Raw genomic sequence first — 18,494 nt, forward strand, 5'->3', positions numbered from 1 at the left:
CTTGACCCTGAGGATTGTAAGGGATACCAGTTATATGCCTAATATTCCAGTCGGAGCAAAAATGGCTGAAGGTAGCAGAAACATAACAAGGACCATTATCTGTTTTTATTTGCCAAGGAATTCCCATAAGGACCATGCCATATTTGACAGTCCTTATGGCACGAGAAGCCATCTTTCCAAAAGGAGAAAAATGAGTGACGTCCAGTTGCCATATCTTGTTGGGGCCAAGGTCCCTAGGGAGAGTTCCAGAGGGTTGTAATGGTCCCAGAGGTAAAAGAGGGACACAAAAAGAACATGCACTGACCAAATGTTTACAGCTCTGAATCAGCAAGGTAGGGAGGGGCCTATGTATAGCTTGGGGAGAAAGGTGGAAGCCTGCGTGTAAGTCTCTAGCTTGTTGAATTAGGGTAAAGTCTAGGGTAGTGCTCAGGACCAGTTTGTCAATGGCGGCATTGCCCTCTGCAAGAAGTCCCGGGAGATTGGTATGAGACCGCAAGTGTTGAATATACCAAGGGGCAGAGAGATGCTCGAGTAATAATTGTAATGAAGAAAGTAACAAATCAAGGGGCCTTTGATGGGGCTGGAAAGCTGAAAAGGCCAGATGTTGTAGAGTCTGAACTACATAAGCACTGTCATAAAAAATATAGGGAGCAGTAGGGAGATCCTGAAAGACCTGCAACATGGCTGAGATCTCTCCGAGCTGTACAGATCCCTGGAAAGAGAAAACCTTATGTGAGGAGAGTTGTCCTTCCTGGTAAATTACATAACCAAATTTGCATTTACTAGAATCAGTAAAGATTAGGGGAGCCTTAGGAAGAGGGTTACACTTTGGGAATGCCTGGGGAAGTAGGTACAGGGGAAGCTGGCTTATTCCTTGAAGGAGTTTATGTTTAGGATAATGATTATCATATTTCCCCTGATAGACTAGTAGGAGAATTTGGAAGCCAGGGTTGTCAAAGAACAATGACTGTAGCATGTGAAGTGGAAGGGGAAGAACCAACGATTCGGGGTTGCAGCCATACAGAGGTGGGAGGTGTGGACAAGTTTAAGGGCTAACATAGCCCTTGCCTAAATAGCTGGGGTGACCTTGTGAAGTTGACTCCGTGAAGTGTGGACCCATATCAGGGGGCTCTGGGTCTTCCAGAGCACTCCCAAAGCGGTGTTTTTAGTAGGAATAACAGTGCTTGGATGGGCAACTTTGGCTGTATCTTATTTACAAATGCTTGGGACAGGTGAGAATTGATCATTGTGACAACATGTTGTCCCTCTGGAGAGACCTTGCAGGGGGTGGAGACCACATCAGTACCCCGCAAGTGGCCAAAGAGTGGTGTAAGCTCTTTTGTGTACATGGGTAAGAAGCCCCATATCCAATTGATATTGCCTCAGAGGGTTTGCACCTCTGAAAGTGTAATCTCATCTGGTAAGGTAAGAACAGGAGCTATGGGCTGGATGACGTCTTGAATAGAGTGGCCCCAAAAGGTATAAGGGGCATGTAACTGTATTTTATCTGCTGCAAGAGTAAGACCTAATGCCTGGAGGTTTCTTTTGAGTTTTTGAAAAGCTCCTTGTAAGATCTTAGGATCCTTATGGGTGATAAGAATGTCATCCATATAATGTAAAATATAAACCTCAGTCAGCAAAGGTCTGCAGGCATGGGCCACATAATATTGGCATACAGTAGGACTGTTTTTCATGCCCTGAGGCAAAACCGTCCATTGATAGCATTGAACTGGAAGGTTATGGTTAGTGGCAGGTATAGAGAAGGAAAAATAGGGCTTATCATCATCATGAAGAGGAATAGAAAAGAAACAGTCCTTAATATCTATAATAATAATTGCACACTCTTTGGGAATAGAGGTAGGGTGAGGCATTCCCATTTGAAGGGTCCCTAAAGGCTTCATATGCTCATTAATAGCCCTTAAATCATGTAAAAGTCTCCACTTTCCTGATCTCTTTTGTATAACAAAAATGGGAGAATTATGAGGACTAAGTGAGGGCTCAGTATGACCCAAGGTTAACTGTTCTGGACCAAGGAGATCAAATGAGCTAATTTATGTGAAGGAAGAGGCCACTGCTCCACCCATATGGGAGCTTTAGTGTCCCATGTTAGTTTGATGGGGGGAGCAGCTTGGGCAGCGGAGCAGTGGCCGTTAGAATTGGGGGTGAGGGTGGAGGGCATTAACTAACTGCTGGTCTACAACACGGTCGTCATAAAAGGCTTTGTCATTGGTAGTTAGAACAACCTCCATATTGCAGAGGATATCTCTCCCCCACAGGCCCCTTATGAGGAAGCCCTGCAGCTAGGAGTGGTTTAATAGCTCCTGTATTGCCATCCGGGTCAGTCCAGACCACAGGACGTTGGACCTGTAAAGTATTTTGTAAGCCCCCAACACCTTGTATAGGGGGTCCAGGTTTATGGTGCCAATGAGACAAGGCTTCTTCCTGTCTGATTACAGTAATATCAGCCCCTGTATCAATTAGGCCTTTAAACTTATGGCCATCTAGGGAAAGTTGCATCCTAGGCTTATGCAAATCAATAGGCATTGTCCATTGGACATGGGGGTGTATTCCCTTACTTCCTCTCTTTGGGGTGGGGCTGAGAGGTGCCCCGTTGCCCATTTAAAGGCAGCTTTTGTATGGGTTTACCATCTGCATCCACCTTAGATCCACATTCTCTTGCCCAATGAAAGCCTTTGTGGCATCTTGGGCATTTGAAGGGGGGACCAGGCTCCTTATGGCCTCTTTCATAATCTTATTAGGACAGGTACGTGACCAATGGCCCTGTCCCCTACAGGCCCTAGATTTGCCTTTTTCCATCTCTGCCTGAGGCTGATGAGCAGCCAGTGCCTCAGCAAGGGCTGCAGCATGGGCCCAAGCAGTCTCTACATCTTGACAGGCCAGAATCCATTCAGAGACATCCTTGTGTCTAACGGGTCCTATGGCAAGGTGACACTCTGTAGAGCAGCCTTCATATACAAGATCCTTGAGCAAGGCTTTGGCAGCTCCCTGATGACTGATCTTTCTATTTATACTTTGTTGGCATCTCTCAACAAAATCAGAGAAAGACTTGCCTGGCTTTTGTATTAATTTAGTTAATCTGGTATCACTGTGAGTCGGCACACTTCAAAAACCATGAAGCATGCAAAGCCGTACTTGCTCAAAGTAGCAGGGAGGTCCCTGTGCCTGAGCTTGGGGGATCTCAAAATTGCCGTGTCCTACTAGAGCATCAATTCCAATGTTTTGGATGTTGGCATTTCTATTGCGCTCTTCCTATTTTTCACATTCGTCTTGGTAAGCAGCTTTCCATAAAATAAAATCACCTCCCTGTAAGCAGGCACGGGTGATATTCTGCCAATCATTGGGGGTATTGGCCAGATGACTGATTGTATCTAATAACTGACCAAACCAGGGGGAGTGAATGCCATCCTTAACTGCTGCCTTATGCAGCTTCCTTAAGGTATCATGAGAATATGGATTCCAGACATTAGGGTTCTGTAGTCCCTGATTGACGGTAACTGGGAAAAACTGTAGAAACTCACCCATAATATCATAGGAGAGGGGCCTAGTTGGGAGGGGTTTCCAGTCCTCCTCTGGAAGGGAGGGGTAGATGGACTGGGGGGGAACTTCCTTAAAGCTAGTGCAAGATGGCGTAAAGTAGCCATCACCCTGTAATGGCGGAGCGGAGGCTGCCTTAACTTCCTGTTTTTAATCAAAGCCAATACAAGATGGTGGAAAGTAGCCACCACCCTGTAATGGTGGGGCAGAGGCGTTCTTGACTTCCTGTTTTTCATCAGGGGAGCTCTCAAACCCCAATTCCTCATTTTTAATATCATCATTAATAGTCATAATTTTATCAGAACAAGAATCAGTTTTGTTTTAACTGGAAATGCCTGGGACAGGCCATCCCCAGCATCCTGTTGTTGTATTTGCTCATCTATCTCCATAAATAGGGGATTGTCCTGTTCAGGGGCTTTGGGGGGAACCCCCTGAAGGGAGGCCAGAATGGCTGCCACAATGGGGTAGAACAGCCCAGACTGTGGGCATCCCTCCCTCACTTCTCTACGCCAGGCCAAGAATAAAATCATTATTCAGGATCCCAGCAACAAGGATCTGTAAACCAGGGGGCTAGAGCTAGTGCTTCATCTAAAACCTTAATTACATCCTTTCCTGTTACCCTAATTTGCCTCTTCCTGAGGAGAGAAACCAGTGCAGCAGTGCAGGGGCTGGCAGAAGCTGGATGAGTATTCCCCATAACGGAGGTCACTCACCCTGGAAGACTTACCCAAAGGGACTCAGGAACCATTCAGGAAGATGATCAGCGAAGACAGGAACTACACGCCAAACTGAAGACTGCGAGCCAGAAGAAGCACAGGAGAACAAAAGTGGCGAGCACCCACAGAAGAATCACTGGCAAAGGGGGCCTTGGGAGCTCTGCTCAGTGTGTTACAGCTCCGAGGGGCAGGAGGCTTCATGCCCCACGTTGGGTGCCAGTTGTGGTTGCCTGCTGTGGCTGCCCTCCTCTGGCTATGGCCACTCTCCTGCTCTCTTAGTTCCTCCTATCAGTTGTCCAGTCTGAACGCCAGGGCTGGTGAGGAGACTGTCAGCGGAGCCGCATTCAGACACAGGAGGCCGGGTTCAGTGACACAGATCTGGTTTATTGCAGGAAGGCACAAGCTTATACAAGGGTAGTGGTCCAATCACAGCACAGCAAGTAGTTTAAAGGTGAGGTATCCAAGGGTGGTGCACAGCACAGCAAGTAATTTAAAGGTGAGGTTTCCAAGGGTGGTGATTAGGGAGTGGTGAGCTCTAGGCATCAGTCTCATGATCTGCCAATGGGAGAAAAATGTCAGAAGGCATTCCTTGTGGCTCCAGCAGTCAGACCGTTACCTCAGGCCTGCTGTATGGCTGTCAATAAGGCTTTCACCCTAGGCTCAAGCCTGTCTCCCACATTTAATATAGTCAGTCCAGAACTTCACAGGAAATATTTGTTCTGAATGTCTACAACTATTTGTTCTAAGGGAAACTCTTTTTTTCTTTCCAGCCAGATATTTTCTGTCACATGGATTTTTTTTTTAAGTTAGAAAAGTAAAGCTAATTCTTCTCATATTAAAAATCTACACATCTATAAGCAGGTACACATTTGTACAGAGAATGATATGTGAATAGGTTCACCATAAGTCTGATTTAAAAAATGTTTTGTTTGGGCTGGAGAAATGGCTCAGCAATGAAGAGCACTGACTGTTCTCATAGAGGAACCAGGTTTGGTTCCTTGCAACCACACAGCAGGTAACAGCCAGTTATCAGTTCTAGGAGACCCAATGCCCTCTTCTGACCTCCTCAAACACACGCAGACCAAACATGCATACCCATAAAATAAAAATTAATAATATTTTAAATTTATGTTTGTGTAGTGGATGTCTAAGTGTATGTTTGTTACATGCACATATGTGCTTGAGAGTACACATAACCATGTATGTACCTGCATGTGGAGGCAAGTTGACCACTTGCACTGGATGTCTTCCTCTGTCTCTCTCTAACATATTTTGAGACAGGGTCTCCCACTGAGTCCAGAGCTCACTAATTGGCTAGATTAGCTGACCATAAAGCTCTAGTAATCCTCCTATCTCTGCTTCTGAGCACTAAGGTTGCATCGCTTCCAGCTTTAAGGTGAGTGCTGGTCATCCAAATTCAGGTTTCATGTTTAGACAGCTGGCATTGCACTAACTGCACTATCTCTGCAGGCACATAAATCTGACTTTTTATATTTCAATTACAGTCTTGAGAAAGTTTAATATATTGCTGTATATGACTTGTTCTCTTATTTATACACTTCCTTGCTAAAATAGAATTCTATTTATACATCTTTATTTAAAATACCATGCAAAAGGGTCCTAGCCATTTCATATGAAGTTCTTGTATTTCTCATGTGTTTGGCAGAGCGTGGAGCAGCAGAGTGTCTGTCCTGGTGAGGTAGAGGATGCTGACAGCTGCTCAGAATCTGTGAAGTTCGATGCCCGCTCCATGACAACATCGCTTCTTCCCAGTAAGTAGAACAGGGACAGGGTAATGCAGAGGGTACGATGGAGTGCCTTAAAACAGGAGAGATTTCTTCTCTCACATATGCTTTAAAGGCCATGTCTCTTCCTATCTTTTGAAGGTTTTGATAGTTCTTGGTGTTCTGGCTTGTAGTTGAATCACTGTACCCTCTGCTTCCTTCAAATTGTTTTCTTCCCTATGTAACTCTGCATTCCTTTCTCTTCGTATGAAGATCCTTAATCAGCAGATTAGCCACCCTCCCACAAAATGACGTCTATCAAATTAAATACATCTGAAAATGTTCTATTTCCAATTAAGATTACCTTCATAGTTATCTAGAATTATAACTTTAGCACATCTTCTGGGAGATACAGTTCCACTCACAAGAAATGAAACAGATTATGACAAAAGAAGCACTTTTCAGCTGAGTCTAACCAGCTTTGTTTAAGGTGACAGGACAGAATTGGTCATCATTTTGCTAAACATTGAAGAATGCATTCCTATATCTGAGAGAGTGGGGTGGGTGGGGAGGAATTATAGTGAAGTTCCAGATAGAGGAAGCAGCATACACAAAGGTAAACGATCACAGTGAGTTCACAAGCATGAATTAAGATCCCCAGTGCTCACATGAAAGTCAGATGTGGCAATACACAGAGTAATCCCAATGTTGGGAAGTTGGGAGGATCCCTGGGAGGCTTGTTGGCCAGCCAGCCTAGATGAATCTGTAATTGCAGGTTCATTGAGAGATCCTGTATCAAAATTAAGGTGGAGTAGTGATTGAGGAACAACACCTGGCATTAGCCTCTGGCCTCCACACACATACACACAAGCACAATTGCCTACGCCCTGCCCCCCCCCATGCACACACGCAAAGGCTTGCATGTACACACACACACACACACATTCCATTGATCATATAAGAGCTGTGTTAGACAGAAATGATGAGTGTTTGAGAAAATTGAATGAGGTATCGAGAGCAGAGCAAAGAACAAACAATTCTGAGAGCTCCAAAGTGCAGCATTCACAGAACTTCTAATACTAAACAAGAGGAAAGAGTTATTGACTCACAGGTTTCAGTGAAACATTGGCAAGCCCATCTTACTTATCTTGTGGTTGCTCCTCTTAGTTTCCCCCTTAATCTTTTATTTTTTCCTTTTCTTTTCCTTTCCTTTTCTTGACATTACTTGTTAAAAATGTTCATTCAAGGATAGTTGGGCAGCATTAATTGGACCTAATGAAAAAAAAAGGCACAAAAGTAAGTGCGTGGTGGGTAAGGGCAGATCTGAAAGGAGTTGGAATGGGAGGGGTACGATCAAAACACATTGCATAAAACTCTCCGAGATAATTTTTTAAAATGAAAAAAGTTGTTCACTTATCTTCCTTCCAATCTCTCACAAAGCATAATTGAACAGAGCCTGGTGAGGTGATGCGTATCTATGATCACAGCATTTAGGAGGTACAAGCAAGAGAATCAAGAGTCCAAGGCAATACTTGTCTGTACTGTGAGTGCAAGAACAACTTGGACTACATGAATATTGTCTAAAAAAAAAAAAAGGGTTGGGGAAATGAATTATTCAGTACAGTGACTACCACGCATATGTGGGGCCTGAGGTTGGCTCTCCATGAAGCATGTATAAAAAACTGAGGGGCTCTAAGGTTACAGGACCCCAGCACTGGGGGTAAAAGGGGGAAATTCCTGAGCCAATCTAACTAAATTGATGAGATACAGGTTCAGTGATAGACTGTCTCAAAAGCTAAGAGTAGAGAGTTATCAAGGAGACACTCAAGCATTGACTTGAGACCTCCACAGGCCCCAGCAGCCATATGCACACCCTAGCCCCCAACACATGCACATACATTAACAAGAACACCCCCCACCAAAATACAGTAATTAACTAAATGTATAAATAATCTTCAGTTTTGTGAGTCATTTAGAATTTTTTCAAATCGTTTCATTTGAACAATAAAAGAAATGGCCATATAAAATGAAAAAAATTAAAGAAATTTTAGTGAATATTTCATTCACCTATCAGAAAAAAGTCTTTTGAAGCAACTGCTTTCCTTCTGTATCAACATATTTTCACTACAATTAAAATCTCATTATACAAATTCTTGTTCTGTACAATGTATGACAGAGGTTACTCTTGTTACATCTGGAAATATCCAGAGAATGGGTTTTACTAATACATTCCAAAGTTAGGTCAAAATAAATCACTTTTTTATTCCTTTTAAAATAAATTCAGTATTATATTTCAGTAATAAGACATATCTAATATAAAGCTATTCTGATGGAACTAGTTAAGAAAATCTGCTTTATACAATGGTTGCTAAAATGTTTTTCTGTGATCTGGTTTAAAATATGAAAAAAATCTCAATTATCTAGTTACTTAATGAATTTTACTTTGCCCAGGATACAGTTCATGTGAAGTATCTAAAATAAAATATGTGATTGTATATATAATTATTAATGTTACGTTCCCTTCAGTCAAATATTCACGTTACTTTGGTTGATTTTTCCCATAACTATCTCTATTTTATACCTGCTGGATTAAGAAGAATGTTATGTTTGTCTCTTTTTTATAGATAGGCTTGATTATAACAATATAGCCAGAGATTACATAAGGTTGTGTCTTTGTGTGTGTGTGTGTGTGTGTGTGTGTGTGTGTGTGTGTGTGGTATATGCCTCCATATGCTCACCTGTTCATGCATATGGAGACCAGAAGTCTATATTGAGTGTCGTCCTCTACTACTATTTATCTTATTTCACTGAAACTGAGGGTTGCTGGTTCTACTAGGCTAGCTGGCCAATGAACCTAAAAATCCTTCTCTCAGCACCCTGCCAAGGCAAGGGTTACAGTTGAAGATCTAGAAGATCTGGAAGCAAACCCTCTTATTTGTGCAGCAAGCACTTTGCACACAGATTCTCCTCGATCCCCAATTATAAAACTTTTAATCATGTGAGAAGATGACGTTTTCTATTATCTAACTGGCATTTTGTTTTCTTCTTTTTCAGATCCTAAGAATGGCTCTGCCCTTCAAGAGAAGCTGAAGTCTTTCAAAGCTGCCTTAATTGTCCTTTATCTTATTGTGTTTGCAGTTCTCATACCTATCATTGGAATAGTGGCAGGTACAGTATTCCAGAATTTTGAAACTGCAATTCATTTGCTTACTGTAAAAGTAAAACCACAGCACTATGTGGTAGATTCATAAAAGAACTTCATATACAAGGTAGACCTCACATTTATCAAATTCAATTAATTAATTTTTATTTTATGTGTGTTATACCTGCATGTGTGTAAGTGCACCCATCTCATGCAGTGCCTGTGGAGGACAGAAAAGGATGTCATATCCCCTAAAACTGGACTTACATTATTAGTCGCCATGTGGGTGCTGGTATTTAAACCCAAGTCTTCTGCAAGAATGGCCAATGCTCTTAACTGCTGAACCATCTCTCCAGCCCCATCATATTCAATTAATAATATATTCTGTAATGTTAAGTACACAGAGTTTCCTTTAATTAGAATAATAAAATGCAAAAGAAAAAAATAAAATATTGACCTAAGAAAGTTAAGATGTGAAGATTTAAACTATTACAAAAATGTATTATCCCTGGGGATATAAAAATGGCTCAGTATTTAAGGGCATTGGCTACTCTTGCAGAAGATCCAGGTTTGTTTTCCAGCACCCACATCGTGGCTAACAACTTTTTATAATTCAGATCCAGGGCAGGGGATCCAACGCCCTCTTCTGTCCTCTATGAGCATTGCATCCATATGGCACACTTACATACATGGAGGCAAAATTCACATACATAAAATAAAAATAAATTTAAAATTTTTAAAGTATATTATCCTCCTAAGTCCTGTAGCAATGGATCACAACATACCTAAGAGTAATTGCTGACGGCAGTGTGCAAACAAGCAGGATCATTTATACTGACACACCTGTCCTACAAGTATGCCTAGTGTTCACAAAATCTTCTAAGTACTGAAAGTAGACAGTAATATTCCTATTATAAAATAATGGTCCGTAGTTTGTCAATATGTGTTTTGTGAACTATTATTTTAACATAATACTATTTTCTGAAACTAAGCCAAAATATCATATTACTTGGGTTCCATATGAGGAATATATAACCCTGGGAAGTCTGACTTGAACTGGGGATAGTATTTTTGATGGATTTAATAGATTTTATTTTGGTAAGGGTATCACATTTCCAGGCTGGCCCCCAATATGCTATATAGCTAAGAATGATCTTGAACTTCTTATCATTTTACCACCACCTCTCACAGCTGAGATCAAGGGCTGGCATCACATCTAGTTCATGCAGTACTGGGGATTCAACCCAGGGCTTCACACATGCTAGGCAAGTACTCTACCAACTGAGCTACATCTCCAGACTAGATTTGATGGCTTTAAATTGACATTCAAATTCATTTGTGCTTTCTTTCCCTCATCTCTTTGACTAAGAAAAATATTTACCATATCCTTCATCAAGAGAAAGGCTTGGAAAAATATCGTTTTTATGTGCACACTAACCTACCTAACACAAAGATATTCGTAATGCAACACCAACTTTTGTTTGTTAAGGGGAAATCTAAGGTTAGTATCTCAAAACAGATTCAAAATTCCAGTCAATAAGAAAGGATAATGTAATCAACAATTGTAAAAGTATCTTATCATTTTATCATTTTACATCATCTACTATGCCCAAGCACTGAGCTATAAACTTTCAACATATTATCTTAATACATCTTTACAATTTCCCTTCAGCAGACACTATAATTATCTTCATTATCCACAACAGAAAGCTGCAACTCCGCAGTAATGGAGCAGGAGTTCTACCTATGATTTCTACCCTAACCTCCTTTGTCTACTCTCTCCTAGTATAATTGGGTTTTTATAATAAAATATAAATGGCCAGAAAATAGAATTGTCATAACATTATCCAAGAAAATATTAGCTGTTTTGTCCATTAAAAAAGATGAAAACAAAAACCATCCAGTAAGCAAGAGACAGTCATTCATAAAGGGAACAGATGTTTTTGCTATCAGCAGAGTCCTCACGATGAAGGGCATTGGCATTTGTCCATGCACATATGCTCATCTATGGTCTGAAATATGGACCTGAAATATGCATCCTTGCTTGGGATTATTAGATATAGTACAGTTAGAATTTAGATAAATTTAATCTCTCTTAAAATTTTTAATATTTTATTGAGTTTTTGTGCATTTCATATAGTAGCTCTTAATTCAATTTAGACCCCTCCCCCATCCAGGTCCTCACATACTACCCCCACTGGACCTCATGCACTCTGTCATATATGCTGAGTATTATCCAGTCAAGCATTTTTCCTTCAGTACAAGTTCACCCACTGGAGTCTCTTATGTAAACCCCAAAACTACAAAGGCAACCTAAAGGATGGTAGGCTCTGATAGGCTGGCCCTTGAGGCACAAAGAAGTCAGGAAAGTAATCTGTTCTCTAATCAAGTTCAAAGTTCCTGGGTTATTAGAAAATATTCTTAAGTCAAGTATTTGGCCTAGAGTTGATAATGATTGATTTGGAGTTTTGTGTTTCCTAAAATTACATTAGGCGCTACTAAGATTGATAGAAGTAAATGTTCCAAATTTTAAAATAATATTTTTATTGATTCTGTAAATGTTCCAATCTTAGAAATTTATTTCAGTACAAAATTCACCAGAATTGAAGCAGAACTCATTGAACCTATCATAAGCAATTATTAATTCATTTATAACTGAGTGCTGAATCAGAATATTTTTCAAAAAGGAACTAAAATGTATTACAGGCTCCATATCAAAAGATTGATTACAAATGCAGAATTATAAAAACTGTTTTAGAATGTACTAATTGATGACCAAAGTACTATGCTGAGCGTAAAAGCTATTCTAATTATAGAAACTCATATGTAGAAAGATGTTACCTTATTTGCATGGTTAACTCCATAAGCCATGAAGAAGCCGCAGCATCGCTGACAGAGAATAGCTTAGTGCCAGACCAGAGCAGTAAGAAATGATCTAGAAATGTGTCTGTAAATTGCTCTTAATAAAAGTAATAGTCTCTTAAAATAATATAAATTTTGGCTAGGAGAAAACGTTATTAACATGAAAGTTTAAACATGATCTGTTGAAGCAAATATCACCCTCTGTCTACGTCTCTGTGTCTGACACGAAAGCTTGTTTTCTTTCAGTATAGAAACTGAGAGGTCACAGGATGCTGTCCCTCCTGGAAAAATGAAAGAAGTGAACTTTTGAAACTATAACATCTGACGTTCTTTATTTTCTGTTAGATATCACATTTCTGATCCTTCTTCTGCAGTGTTCCCTGACCCTCAGGTATAGAGGCTGCATTGTAAATGTGTCACTTACGGCTGGCACCTCACAGATATTTATTCTTTGCATTTGATCAGTTGTGGAACATTGCACTAGACATCACCTTTTTCAAAAAAAGTTTCTCTGATAAGTGGTGATAGGTACACTTGTCTGCAAATTTCATTTTTACCTAGCTGTATTATAAAGAGTTCATCTTTATTTTTTAAAAAATGATTTAATTTGCTTATTTACTTATTTTGTTAATATGTTGATTACGAGTTATTGGTGATGATTGAATACAAGACTTTGTATATACATATATGGCAAGCTTGTTTTCAAGGTGAAGTTATATGATCAAACAACTAGAGCACTGGCTTAGTAAAATGGAGTTGCTATGATCATAGAAATATCTAACTCCAGAATATTTTTATATTGGATAATATTAAGCCACCATAATTAATCACTATTGGGAATGTAAAGGGAGATGACATGTCAACACAAAATAATAATACAAATCCTGATGTTTATCAAAAGTACTTATTATGTCCTAGGAAGTGGTCTATGTACTTTTCATATATTTCATTTGATTAATATTATTATTCCATTTACACAGATGGCAAAAGAATCATGAACAGATTAAGTAACTTCTCCAATGTCACAGCTTATTTAGGACAGAGACATAATTGTTAACACTGGCAGTTCCACTACAATCTTAGAGTAATAACTGCTGCTTCCCAAAAGAAGCAATAATCATCATGGGGCAATTTCAAACATTAAAAAAATTGTGAAAGACAAAATTCATTGGCTGGAGAGATGGCTTAGAGGTTGAGACCACTGCTGCTCTTGCATGGGACATGGGTTTGGTTCCCAGCATCCAAATGGCTGCTAACAACTTTCTGTAGCTCCTGTTGCAGGGGATCTGAAGCCCTCTTCTGGCCTCATGGGCATTGCATGACACAGATGCACTGCACTTACATGCATGTAGGCAAGACATTCATACACATAAAATTAAATAAAGAAATGAATAAAAATTAAAGTCACTATCCATTCCTGGTCAGGCTTTTAATTGGAGCTATTCAGTGATGCTTCACATCACAGGTGCTCAGTACATAAAACTTTCAGTTGATGATTACATGACAGCTTTTTTCCCTTTCTGAGTTTATTAAATATGATGAGATTTTATATATTTTTATGATACATGTTTATGTCTAGTTTATTGATAAATTTTCAATCTATATGGTCTCATGTTGTAGATAAAATCAAAGTGTTGTTGCCCATACCTTATAAATTAAATAAGCTAAGATCACAGAAATGCAAGCAGGGACAATATGACACATTTTTTAAATGGAATGATTATGACACTCAATGTCATTATTTATATGACAAGGTAAACAATGAGTTAGGGATATTAATAAGTGGGTATTATGTTACTTAATTATGAAAAATCTATTAAAATTAGTATAACTACCATGTAAGTTTTATAAAGATAATCAACACATTCAGCTATAATGCAATAAAAATATGATGCAGTATTAGTGCTTGATAATGTCTTGTGTGAAAAATCTTATGCATTGGGCTGATAAGAATATAAATGATGCATTAATGCAGAAGGATGTATGAATGCAATATAATGTACGCATGTGGGGGTTGGAGAGATCACTCAGCAGTTAAGATCACTTACTGTTCTTGCAGAGGGCCCAGGTTTGATTTCCAGAACCCACACAGTTGCATACAACTATCTGCAATTCCAGTTCTAGGGTTCCAACATGATCATCTGTCCTCTGCAGATACTGCACACACATTGTGCACATGCATACACACAGGCAAAACACTCATACTTGATAAGTGATAATAGATTTGTGTTGTTATTTCTCCATGTATAATTATAATTGTGTTACTCTTATCTTCAAGGTCAATGTTGTGATTTTTCTTTTTTTTCATAAACTATAGAGCATGTCATTGTAGATCATTTTGAAAGGATATTTATCTCATTTAGAGAACATATGCCCATTTGGAAATATATATCAGCAGCTCAGTATGGTCCATTTAATAGAACTTTTTCTCAACATTTAATTCATCACAAGATTACTCATCAAAATATTGATCATATTACTGAAAACAAAAACAAACTTAATGTAAGGAATTGGTAAAAAGTCTGGCATATTCATATATAAAATAGAATGCAATCATCAATCATTGCATTAAAAATTATTAAAGAATATTAAAATTGTTTATGAATAGCTAAATTAAAATTTAATATTCAGACTCTGTAATCCCAACACTGGAGAGGCAGAGGTAGGAGGGTCAGGAGTTTGAGGTCTGCCAGGACTATAGAGCAACTTCAAGGCCAATCTGGGCTACATGATGAGGGTCTGTTTCAAAATCAAACATACACACACACACGCACATATTTAAATATATATTGGTCATATTATGATGAAAACAGAGGCTATGATTTGATAAATATTCAGCAAAATGTTCAACTGAGTAGTAAAATACATGGTAAATTAATTTTCCTTATTACCCATATTTTCTAAATTTTCTGCTATAACTAAACACTTTACAATAGGTAAGAATACACTAATGATGGGGTTGGAGAGATTGCTCAGCTGTTAAGAGTACTAATTGTTCCTGCAAAGGACGATATGGCAGCTAACAACCAACAGTCTGTAACTCCAGTTCCAGGGTAACTGAAACCCTCTTTTGACCTCTACAGGTATTGCATGATATGTGTGCACCTACCCACATGCAAGCAATACACACATACATATAAAACAAAAATTATAATTCTTAAAAATTAAAAGAATAAGAAAATATGCTAATGAAAATGGCATTTTCTGTTCTATGTTTTTGAGACAGTATCTCCCTGTAGCCACAGCTGGTCAGGACTCACTATATACATCAGGCTAGTCTATATCTCACAGAGATCCACCTGCCTCTGCCTCCTGAGTACTGGGATTAAAGGTGTGTGCCACCATGCCCAGTACTATTAAAGAGAACAAATGCATTTTACTAATTTACTATGATTCCTACTTGTATTAGGGTGACCATTTTTTGATAGCTTCAGTGATAAGTCACAAAAGATGAACCAACTACCTGTCTCTAGAGTGGATGACACTGTTCTTACACTTCCCTGTACATTGTTGTAGTCATTGCCATCTTAACAAAAAGGACTTTCCACATGCTAATCTCAGAACAGCTGGTGAACATGATCTCATTTTCTTCTAACAGTAGTCCACAGAGTGGGTACAATACATTTCAGGATGTAGAGTTTTCTCTATTTGACAACGAAAACTCAGTGTCCAAGAAGACTTATAAGCATCAATTCACAAAGAATGGTCTATCCTGGATAAAATATTACACAAAATGGGAAAATGAACCTGTCAGCTTCTTAGTAAACTACCAAGTGCAATCCATATAATGTATACTTAAAATAATCATGATTAAGGCTTATATTCAATATATTTCAATAGAATGGAATGCACTGCCATAAAAAGGATTAGTGTGTGCAGTTAAGGATCCAGACCATGACTTGATTTATCTTTATTTAAATATGCAGCTCGGTTTCTGAAGTGGGAAGTTGGTTCAATTAATACAAGTGATATATCTCAAAGTCTGATGGGAGAAAACAACACCACCAGTGAAGCTGAAATGGGATTTAGAGAAGTTGTCATGAAACACATGAATGGCATCGAGGAGAGGCTCCAGTACATTTCAGAAGCAAAAGGCAATCTCATAAACTCGGAGTGCTTCCAGAATTTCAGTATGACATTCGACCAAAGATTTAATGATGTTCTTCTGCAACTCAGTTTCTTGAATTCATCAGTCCAGGAACATGGAAATGCAATAGATGAAATCTCCAAATCCTTATTACGTCTGAATACTACACTGCTTGATTTGCAGCTCTATACAGAGACACTGAACAGCAAAGTTCTTGAGTCTATGGTTAAGCATCAAGAGGTAAGAGTTGCTGTGATTCACAGTCATATTTTGGAACTAAATCCACAAAGGATTTCATTAAGTAATCCAAGAATGTAAAAGTTGCAAACCCTGTTTCTATATTACCCTATCCACCCTGACTCCTCTGACAATCTTAGTAAGCGGTTCCAATGGATTTACCTGATGCTGTCTCTAGACCTTTTACAAAACAGAAATTATTTTTCATTGGCTCTAAACTCTCTTAATTTTATTAATACTATCATAGTGCTTTGCTAGACTGTCTAAAACAATCAGATTACCTTAGCAGGTGCAGAGGGATGGAACTCTGTATTTGTGAATTTTATAACCGATTCAATATTTTTTCATTATCAAAATAATAGAAATGTTATTTATTTGGATATCTTACAAAATTGAACTTTTTGATTTTTATTTATTTTCATTTTATGTGTATGAGTGTTATTGCCTACATGTGCGTAAGTGCACCCATGTCATGCAGTGTCTATGGAGGCCAGAAGAAGGTGGAGGATCCCCTAGAACTGGAGTTACAAACAGTTGTTAGTCACTATGTGGGGGGAACCAAAGTGCTCAGAAGGCCATACTCGGGGTCTCACATGCCAAGAAAGCACTCCCTGCTGAGTTAGTACTCTCTTGGAATCTTTATTCCAGTGAGGCAATAAGTAAATTAAAGGAATGGCCAAATCAGAAAATACGTTTTTAAGAAAAAGGCCTTTGTGAGTAACTCCAGCATAGTATGTAATCAAGATAGACCAAATATTAAGTGAAAGAGAAAGAGGATGGTCTTCTCTCTTGCAAACATATTCTCTTATGTGCATAGCATGCATATGAATAATTACTCACACTGGGCACACATGGTATTATATTCCTATGATCTCAACATTGGGGGGTTAGAGACGAGAATTGGGAGTTTAAGATCTACATAGTCATTGCACTTCTAATTGGCAGCATGAATCAAGGAAACCAAAAGCAGAGGCGGTGAAACTGAGAGTAGAATTGCCAATCTGCAACTTGGCCATTGTATTGAATATGAAAATCTATACTTCAACTTCATGACATTTTCACTGATTATTGAATTGAACTTTAGTTCTTACTGTAAAACAATTTCTTATGTAAATTTAGCAAATTCCTAAAACTGGAATGTGTCTTACCCTAAACACACTGTAAAGAACTGTCACTTCAGATAAATTAAAAACCCCATGGTAAGTTTTTTGTTTTTTTTTTCCTTTTCTTAGAATGTTGACGTCTTTCTTTTTGGGAACAGAAGAATTTTGTAGATATATTTCCCACTATTGTTTGTTTGGTCTAGGAGCCTGAATCCACCATGCAGTCAGAGGAAGAAATGCTTCACAGCTAAAGATTAAGTGTTCTAATTTCCATATTATTATCCTTTAGTATTCTCCAAATACTGAAATACCGAACCAAGACAACATGAACTTAAATATTTTCTAACTATGTGTGTAACAAAAGTCGTGTGTGCTCATTGTGTTTCATAGGAAACCAGTAAAATAGAGGAAAGTGTACACAAAGCATCAGCAGAAATTCAGTCTATGAGAGAAGAGCAAGTGCGTGTGGAACAGGAAATAAAAAAGGAAGTGAAAATACTGAATAACATCACTAACGACCTCAGACTGAAAGACTGGGAGCAATCACAGACATTGAGAAATATCACTTTAATTCAAGGTAAAAAATCTTGACATACTTCCTGAAAACAAACGTCAAAGTTCAGCTTTATATAGACATTTTGTGTCTGAAACCTCCTCATTTGGGATAAATACTTTTTGAGAATTTAGTTACTGCAAATGCACAGAAGAAAGGTTAATATGAGATCAAGACATGGCAAGGTCACATGTGCCTTAAAGAGAGGGGCAAAACCAGGCATTGAGACTTATATCTGTTACTTCAGCCTTTTGGAAGCTGAGTCAGGAGGACACAAGTATGAGGCCAAACTAAGCTACATAGTGAGAGCCTGTCTCAAAAAAGTCATAGCAAAGAAAGGAAGTTTTAAGCAGGAAATATTTCTTAGCATCTGAATTTTTTATTGTTGAAAATATTCCCCATGTACAGAGGGCCAATATCAGTTTTCTATCATTACAAACTCTCTACAAGACCATAAGTTAAACTTGTTGTTTTTCAAGCCTTCAAATTCTCTCTTATTTCTTACCCAACTATAT

At 38.7% G+C, this 18,494-nt stretch overlaps 1 protein-coding gene across 2 annotated transcripts in view; it reads left to right on the top strand.

The window, feature by feature from the left end:
- The window catches only part of Msr1 (macrophage scavenger receptor 1), a 105,311-nt gene that overhangs the window by 12,328 nt on the left and 74,489 nt on the right, over nucleotides 1-18,494 (top strand). For both annotated transcript variants that reach the window (XM_017800974.2, XM_017800975.2), the window contains exons 2-5: nucleotides 5,938-6,043; nucleotides 9,050-9,163; nucleotides 15,926-16,326; nucleotides 17,817-18,003. In XM_017800974.2, coding sequence (XP_017656463.1) covers nucleotides 5,938-6,043; nucleotides 9,050-9,163; nucleotides 15,926-16,326; nucleotides 17,817-18,003 — 808 coding nt within the window. The remainder of the gene's footprint in view (nucleotides 1-5,937; nucleotides 6,044-9,049; nucleotides 9,164-15,925; nucleotides 16,327-17,816; nucleotides 18,004-18,494) is intronic.

Source organism: Nannospalax galili, unplaced genomic scaffold, assembly GCF_000622305.1.
Source record: "Nannospalax galili isolate Female #2095 unplaced genomic scaffold, S.galili_v1.0 scaffold242, whole genome shotgun sequence".
Lineage (NCBI taxonomy): Eukaryota > Metazoa > Chordata > Mammalia > Rodentia > Spalacidae > Nannospalax > Nannospalax galili.